Below are 9,063 nucleotides of genomic sequence, written 5' to 3' on the forward strand. Positions count from 1 at the left end.
TAGATATATACTTGTATATACTCCTCTCCTCGTATACTTTATGATTTGCAGGGAAAATTACAGGTTTCCTTAGAGATAGATGGGGTCTTCGTGTATGGATTTAGAGAGAAAATCGAAGAGTTGTAGAGAGAGAAAGAGAGGTGTGGATTGGGTTGGAAGGAAGGAAGGGTAGAGGGTGGGAATTTGAAGGGCGAGAGGTCGGCAAGGGTGAGGCAATGATGGCCTCATAGAGACGCGTATGAGGCAATTTGTGGGGGGTGGGAATGGACGGAAACAGCCTCGTGGCTTTAGGTGAATTGCGGTGGGTGTTGGTGATGGTATTGGTATTGGTAGGATCGTTTTGTGGATCAGCTCTGACGTGTTATTGCTACCCTAATCCTCAGCATTTTGGGATATTTTTTTTATTAATGTTTGATGATTCATTGATTAGACACTAATAAGTATTTAATAATTTAGGATTAAATATTACATTTTGCACCCTTAACTTTGACACCTTCATCATTTATCTTATATGAAAATTTTTATTTAACCATTGAAATTGTATAACATTACAATAAACTTGTCGCGCTATTTGATTAAGTTCGATTTTAGTGTGGATTTTAATTCAGTTTAGATTTAAAATAATCTTAATTTAGATTCAGTTATCATTTATTTTAATATTTTATATTTATCAAATCAATATAAAAATAATATTTTGTAATAATTATATACACGAATTTGAATGTGTCGCCCCCACTAATAGGTCGTTGATTATTAATGATATTTTTATTCATTTTATTTTCGAATATATGGAACTGTTTTTGCTGAATATAGTTTCTGACATAATTTTAAAATGATATAAATTTGTATATTTCTATTTTGTTATTATCTGTTAATTTTTTCTATAAATAATATTCTACTCACATATGTTTAAAATTATTAAAAATTAACTAAAGGAGATATAAAATTTAAAATTATTTATTTATTATATGGTTTTTTAAAATAATTAAATAAGCATAAAAAATGATTGTGTATAGTATAATAATATTAAAGAGAAAACAAGGAGTAAAGGGTAAGCAATAAGTGTGGTGAAGATAGAGGAGGGGCAAAAGAGGGAATTGAGGGAGATGGTGCCCCACAGGGGGGTAGTGTTTGATGATAAGGGTGAAAGAAGTAGCCGAAAAAGCCAAAGCAAAAGCCGCTGTCTCAGCTCCAGCTTTCAGCCGCCCACTCTGACCGCCTCTTTCCCTTTCAGTTCATGTCGCTTTCCCCCGTGCCCCCCGTCCACGTGTTCTCCACGCATTGGGTATGGCCGAAGCCTGTTCTGTCGTCTCTCCGCGTCCCACGCTCCCTCGCCGAGCGGCCACTGGGTCCCATCGGAGGGGGCAGGTACTACTGGCAAGATATATTTTTACACGTGTTGGTAAATAAGCTAGGGTTGTAAGTGGGTGACTCTGCCGCCACTTGTACTGGATTACAGCTCCCTGGTCCTCCAATGGGTCAACGCCTTATTTTTTTAGTTCATGTAGGCGCAGGAGTCCTGCTGTGGGTCCTACTTTTCTTGGTTTCTTTCTTTTTTTTCTTTTTCCTTTTATGTTTTTAAATACTTTTTAAGCACGAAAATTATTTGCCCAAAAAGAAATTTTAAAAGTAATTTTCTTTGTTGTTTCACATCAACTTAATTTCTCAATTAAATATTATTTTATTATTTTATTTTTTTATTTTTAATATATTTATAAATATAAAAAATTATTAATTGTATGCACACAAAAACAATGGACCTATGAAAAGAAAAAAAATAACAAAACGAGTTTGGATTGATTAGAACAGACTCGAAATTTACTTTTTTTTTTCTTTTAATCTTTAAAAATTTTGGTTCTTATCATTAAAACCTGCAACTTGCCCTACTCCAATTTTTATCCTTTAATCATTATTGTTTTAAATATAATTGTCAAAATTATTAAATATTTATTAAACTTCATATTTCAATTATTTGTCTTTGTTTGTACATAAAAAGTAGCATTAAGCACACTTTTAATTTTGCCAACACTAACAGTTCACCATTAATGAAATCCATTATTAATTATGTACATACAAATATCATACACACTAATTATAAAATCTAAAAAAAATAAAGTAATTATCAACATAAAAAGTCCGGGTCAAGTCCGTCACAAAATCCAAAACCCATTCTGAATCTGGATAAATTCATAAAATTGTGCCCCAAACTCGAAACGGGTCCAAGTCAAGTCCCCATTTACCCAAACCCATGCCATTCCCAAGCCTACCAACAACTACATATTATTGTTCGGGTCTTAATTATCCAACAATTTTGAATCATTGCTTTGTTGTAACTCACTTGGATCTTAGTTACTAACCGCGTAGTTCTTAAACTTTTTTTTTTTTTTTGACAAAGAATAATTGTAATTTAATTTTACATAGGATTTGTGTACTTTAGTTTAGTTTTAATTTAAATCTTGAAATTTTAAAGTTTCAATTGTATGCTTAAATCAAGTTTAATAGAATGAAAAATAATTATTTATTATCACAGTCATTTTGACCAATAAATGTTTAGAGTAGACGTGTCAGTAATTTGATTGGGTAGTTTCTTTTCACTCCAACAGTAATATATTATTTTTATTAATTAATTAATAGTTAAGAAAATGTGTCTTTAAATTTCTGTGGGTCCTCAACATGTTTTGTTTGGGCCGTCCACAATTATTGATTTGTGGGACTCACATGAATTTTAATAAAATTAATGATTGAGGTTGTCCGAAATAATTTATGTGGCAGCATCATATATTGTACATACATACAGCGACTACTAATTATAACGATCACTTTTTTTCTTTTTTTTTTTTTTTTTTATTTGTTAATTATAACGATCACCTATTGTTTGATTGGTGGTGGTGCATATCGTGTTGCAATTTATGTTTATATATGCTTTTTATATAAGATGTATGTACATATATAGTGTAATAGAAAATGCAACATTAATTAATTTGCAGCATATGCATCTATCTTGTAAATGCTAACATTGATTTAAGCAAAATTAAATCAGATTGGTTTGATTTGGTTTTCATGCAAGAAGAGGGAAAAGATAGTCAATGAGCTAAAATGTAAGAAAAAAGTGATATGGAATTCATAATAAGGAATAATTTGATTCACGCTATATTTTACTGGTGGTATAGTAATATTGATATCGTCTTTTTGTTAGTAAATATGGCTCGAGTCTAGCATCTTACAACAATGAAGAACCCTTCCACGTTTAAAAAGAATTTTTATGTTGATCATATAAACTTGTATTATTTTCAATTAAAAAAGAGAAAGGATCAATAATTATTGGGGAAAAATACATGTCACCCTTTTGTGATATATGAAATTTCACCCCGTCGTCCTACTTCCTCCCCCACCTTCCCCCCCTTTCCCATCGCTCGCCCCCCACTTGCCCCCGTTCCCCCATTCGTTTGGCGGCCCTCCCCACCTAGTCCCACCACCATTGCCGACCCCGCCTTCCTCCATCCAGCCCCCTCCTCTCTTTATATATATATATATATATATATATATATTCACATATATAATTTTAATTAATAAAAATATATCATACATATATTCTTAATTAAATTTTATGTAATAGATATTATATAAATATATACTTTTAATCTAAATCGTTAATCAAAGAATTTAGACCATTGATCTTATTAACTAAATTTGAGCCTTAGATTTAGTCAGTTCCATCAACTATTAATAAAAATGAAAATGTAAGTTTATACCCAAAAAGAAAAAAAATAAAATATTTAAAAATTATGAGGGGCTTACTTTCTTAATTATGAAAATTCAGGAAAACAGTTTGTTATATTTTTTTTCATAAAAGATAATATGCTCATTTCATATAATACAAAAGGTAATTACGGTGCATGGAATTGAGTTGGGAGGTGGAGGAATTGATAATGCAACACCACCGATACAAGTACTCATGCTGATGAAAGGTTGCTACACCGCATGTGGCTTTCACATGTACTGTGGCATCATTACCATCCATCCATCCAACCTTTCATTTCATTACATTCCCAATACTCACTGGAGGGGACAAAGCTGTCATGGCGCTGGAGGCCACTCGCCTAAGCCCCACGCCTAATTTACTCATCTGTACTGCCTATGTAATTACCTGCGACTGCGTCCTAGTTGGGTTGCAAGTTGCATGCATACACCAACTTGTACTACCTAATACATTCAATACTTCCTGTCTTTCCTACTGAAACTCGGGTCTTAGAACGTGGGATGCAGATTTCCATGGGTTGTATTTGTACAAGGAGGAGCACGTCTCTCTCCTACATTTCATCTTGTTTACTCTTAGAATTTCTCCTCAAATATGAAGATGTATTTTATGTACATTTGTTGTTTGAATTTACTTTGTGTGTTTTTTATAGAAAATAAAAGAAGAAAGCCAGCAACAAATCGTGAAACCAATGCGTGATGCTCTCTAGCAAGAGTAAGATCTTTCGTACCGACTTTTGCGAACATCATCTGATCAGTTATATTACACAAGTAAACAAAAAAAGAAAATATCTTGCTGGGGCCAGGGTTCCACGTTTGATCTAGCATGATGAACTAAAAGATGTTATTGCTAAAGCCACTGAGAAATTTCAATACAAGTGACTACCTGAAACATACCATCTTACCATACCTATTGAGTCCTAAAACAAGCACTAGACAGAGCATAACATTATACTCTTGCATCAGAATAGAGTTCTGCATTATGGCCCAAAGATTGATTCCAGTACTCATAGCTTAAGGACACCCCAGAAGTTCAGTATGAGCTGATTCACCCGTTCTAGTAGATGAAGACATACATTTAGATTCAGGACAGCCAACTTTGCCCGTTCTATATCTTGTCAAGCTTTTCTGCCTTAACAATGGGGTTGGCCTTTGCTATAGCTTCCTGACCAGCAGACCGATAGTCGAAGGGGCATTCATGTTTGTCGGAATACCGATGGACAGCACAGAACATATTGCCGCACCGACAACCAAAACCTGTCAAACCAACGCGCTTCCTGCAGGTGGCGCACCTTTTTGGACCTTTAACTTCCTCATTTTTCTCATTTGCTGGATTTGAAGAGGATGATTCTGTTGGTACTGCCAGAATCTCTGACAAGGTTGTGTGTGCTTCAGTAATTACAGTAACATCTAAATCCTCGCCACCAGCATCGGGACCTCCATTAACAATATTCTGGATGGATGACGCAGCAAGCTTTGCCTGCTCTTGCTTCAAAACAAGGTCCTTGTAACACTTGGAGCACATATTCATAGTTGCTGCTGTCCCAAAGAACCCACAGTTGTTAACACAGAGGATTGGAGCTTGAGGAGCTTGGCACCCAGTCTCATTTTGTTCCATTTCAGATTTTTCCTGCAATAAAGAGTTGCATAAATCTGCCATTAGGCAATCCAACATTGCAGAAACATATCCCCCATGGCAACCACATTTTGCAATGGCACTCTAAAATCACTCCATAGGCAATATGGAACATATAAGGCCATAAAGTAACACAGTATACACCTCACTCCAACTAAGCGAGGACTTCCAAATTCTAGCATATATATTGCATCAACAGAGAAAACATGCAGAACAATTGTAAAAGTAAAACAAGATAAAAATTTGAAACCGTGACCAACATTGCACGGGTGAGTACAAAGGTCATAAACCATTTGATCAAGCCCCTAATGAGTCTCCAACTTCTTTGATCTACCTCATTGCTCCATTTTTGCTGTAACTTTAGTCCTGCCTGAAGCCAATTTTTCCATGCAACATATATTTACCAAATGGACAATAAATATAAAAGTTCTCTAAGAATGTATAGTAAGACAGCTCCAGAAAATCCATGAAATGCCAGCTCAATGACTCTAACAAGTGCAACAATATCTCCTAAAGTAACTACTACTAAACAGGAATTGCCAACAACTCCTCATTTTTATCCAAAAAGGGTGCACCAAGCTGCAACAGTACCCATATTACATGAGTATTCCTGTCACCCAACATCTTCTCAAGTCCTAGAACAGGTTTAAGAATTCTTAGGTATCCCTAATTGCTCCATTTTATGCTGCAACTTAACTCACCTACATACAGTTTTTCAGTAACATATATCCACAAGACAGAAATATAAAGTTGATCTTTAAGAATATGCAGGAAATGTAAGATAGCTCCAGCAAATTCCGCGTAATTTCAAGCCAGATAACTGTATCAACAGAAAATATCCGCTATAGCAGCCACTAAGCATGACCTGGCAGTACTCTTTCCATACCAATATGATAATGGCACATCAAGCCACCTCACACACTTGCCAACATCAAGATAGGACATCTCATTTTATGCAAAAGCTTATCCACCGCATTCAAATGACAAGCCGACATGGTAGTGCTATGTCATGAGAGGAAAATGCTGATTAAAATTGCTATGAGAAGAAATGGAAATGAACCTATTTAATAACACCATTTATCAATGAAAGATGGGACATTCTAAAAACATTTCTAGGACACGAACTACAACAATTTGAACTAGTAAATTAAAATTAGAAATGTGCTAAAAACTTTTTATACTTCTTCTCAACAGTCTTTTACAGATTTCAGCTTTCTCAAACCCTTTCCCTGCACCAGTGTATCCTTATCTCCCGCTTCTGTTTCTCTCTGAAGTAGCATACACTTGAAATCCAGCAGATTGTGCAAGCCTTCCCTATTTGGCATGTCTAAGATCCAAAAAAGGAGACATGGAGAACAAGGACATGGGGAAACTTATCTCAGGTAGCATATGGAGATGGGTTCTATAAGAAGAGTTTTACATGTCCCAACTCTCAAGGAGAAAAATGCAAAGAAACAAATGACATACAGAACCTCATACAATCAACAAAAGACCAAATGCACCTGTCAATTGATTCCATTACTGTCCCTGTTAAGAAATGACAAACATTTACTCAGCTAGTTAATTGCATCAATTTCTGCCTTGATGATAACTACTTAGCAAATACAGGTGCCCTAATATACAATTTACACTTGTTCTTTCAGGAAATAACATCAAAGAGCATAAGAATCAAGATAAGCCTAAAGAAACACATTTAAGAATAAATTATCCTTGTAAGCCAAAGCCACCAGCAACCGAAAGAGAACAAGATGAAGAAAAACGCCCAAAACAAACAAGTAACAAGCAAGACCGATAAGATACCAGCACATAGACATGACACATGGATATTTTGGATATGAAGTTCTCCACGTTACAGGACGATGAAGGGCCTTCTTGCACTAGGAGATGGATCTTCAGGGCCAAATACACCCCATCCCACCCACCGTCTCCATGTAACGTGCCTTCCATCAAACTCTCTTCCTCTACCTCCATTTAGCTCCTAATTCTATTCCTCTTATTTCACCATCATTCGATATCTCTTTTCCTTGTTTCTCACACTCCTCTTTATGGTCCAACTCCACTCCTCCAAATCACCTTCTACTCCAATTTCTCTTCACTCACCACCTAGCATTTGAAACACTTCTTAAATTTCATCAAGAGTGTAGATTTTTATATGCTGTTGAATTTTGGTAATTCGCAAAATGATAAATTTTTACATAAGTGAATAGTAAAGTATTCAATACACAGCAAAAACATGTCTCAATGACAGAAGAAAATTTCGAGCAAAATGTTATCTGCACACAATTTATACCAGGCAGTACATTCTCATGATTGTGCACCACAAATCAATGACTACCGCCTCTCTCTCAAGGCACCTCATCGTTCTTTTTAAACTAAAAACCACAATAAACACTGAATGAAATTTTCACCTTCATCAGAATATATTGAATACTAAAAGAGAAAAGGCCCTTACGACCAAGCACTTAATTTGGACTCACTGTTTTGCTCGCTTTACAGCCACCAGAACTTCGCATGCATTTACCGTCTAAATATCTAAGTGGCTGGGCCACTGTCAGCTTCTTTCAGCTGCCACATTAATCCTCAATCAAAAATTAATAAAATGTAACATCCCGCTACCTACAATATTGCACCCCAACACAACAAATTTTATCATCCAACATCTCAATCACCCGGAAGAAACTGAGCCACTAATTTAGGTTCTTGTCAAGACAAAATTCATCAGTCCGAATAATTAATCTTATGAAATCACCTCTAAACCATACCTCAGTACTAAATGAAAATGGACAATTAAGCAACAAGGACAGGGGAGAATACAATACATAAAACTAAAGTCCTTAAGTTCAACTTACCTGTTCGCGGAGGAGACAAAAAGATAATAAGCAGATTTCCGCTTCTAATCCTCTGTCAATCACCATGGAACAAAACGTTACAAAATTATAACTAATCAACACAGCCAGGTACTAATATTGACAAGCAATCAAACCATGATTAGAATCCATGTAAACAGAATACCCAAAAATACATAGACAACCACAAGCTATACGTATGGAGAGAGAAAAACTAGAGAGAGAGAGAGACTAACCCTAGAAGCGAACAGGAAATCCAGAGAGAGGAGAAGCAGAGTGAAACGTATTGAAACAGGTGAGCGGATTTACTGGAGTATATAAAGATGGCAGAAAATGAAATGAGCTGGTTATCATGTGGGTGCGGTGCACATAGTCTTGTGACACTTGGCGCGTGATCAGCGGTGTATGAAAATGATCAGAAGATTGTTTGGAATTCAAGCCAATTGCAAGTGGGGTTGCAGTAAATAGTGGTGGAAGGTGATTGTGGTGGAGCGGGGAAGGGGATTGCGTGATAGATTATTATTAACTTCAAAATAAAAAAATATTTTGAAGGGGTGCAATCACAGTGTACGTGGCATTACTTGGCTGATTCCCTTGTTTTTCCATTTTTTTAACCGACTTATAGGAACATTCCTGATTTTTTTTTTTTGGCAACTAATAATTCGCTATGTTTGGTTTTATTTTCTAACCATGTCTGAAATGGTCCAAAATATACTTTATATTTGTTATCATACAAAAATATTATATTTTTTATTTTTTAAAATTTGACGTAAATACACATAATATATACATGCATATATAAATATATATATAAAAAAGACATAA

At 35.3% G+C, this 9,063-nt stretch overlaps 1 protein-coding gene across 5 annotated transcripts; it reads right to left on the reverse strand.

The window, feature by feature from the left end:
* Window positions 1–4,453: 4,453 nt before the first annotated feature.
* Window positions 4,454–8,576, reverse strand: LOC105168925 (zinc finger A20 and AN1 domain-containing stress-associated protein 8). 5 transcript variants are annotated; one of them, XM_011089139.3, is made up of 4 exons: window positions 8,475–8,571; window positions 8,242–8,293; window positions 7,193–7,495; window positions 4,454–5,386 (listed from the first exon to the last, which is right to left on the reverse strand). In XM_011089139.3, exons 3-4 carry the CDS (start codon window positions 7,361–7,363, stop codon window positions 4,865–4,867), a joined length of 693 nt encoding a protein of 230 aa, XP_011087441.1. In that variant the 5' UTR covers window positions 7,364–7,495; window positions 8,242–8,293; window positions 8,475–8,571; the 3' UTR covers window positions 4,454–4,864. The 5 variants fall into 5 exon arrangements, with proteins under 5 accessions (XP_011087441.1, XP_020549782.1, XP_020549780.1 ...); XM_020694123.2 differs by lacking the exon at window positions 7,193–7,495 and having other exon boundaries at window positions 8,475–8,576; XM_020694121.2 differs by lacking the exons at window positions 7,193–7,495; window positions 8,475–8,571 and adding an exon at window positions 7,870–7,957 and having other exon boundaries at window positions 8,242–8,285.
* Window positions 8,577–9,063: the final 487 nt, after the last annotated feature.

This window comes from Sesamum indicum, linkage group LG1 (assembly GCF_026168435.1).
Source record: "Sesamum indicum cultivar Baizhima isolate 11 linkage group LG1, ASM2616843v1, whole genome shotgun sequence".
Classification (NCBI taxonomy): Eukaryota; Viridiplantae; Streptophyta; class Magnoliopsida; order Lamiales; family Pedaliaceae; genus Sesamum; species Sesamum indicum.

Bases quoted from the DNA above. Each gene is read 5' to 3' on its own strand.
- LOC105168925 (XM_011089139.3), bottom strand. From the start codon at position 7,363: ATGGAGGTAGAGGAAGAGAGTTTGATGGAAGGCACGTTACATGGAGAC. The intron at 5,387-7,192 runs GTATCTTATCGG...TCTTTATTGCAG, and splicing joins TGTGTCATGTCTATGTGCTG to GAAAAATCTGAAATGGAACA.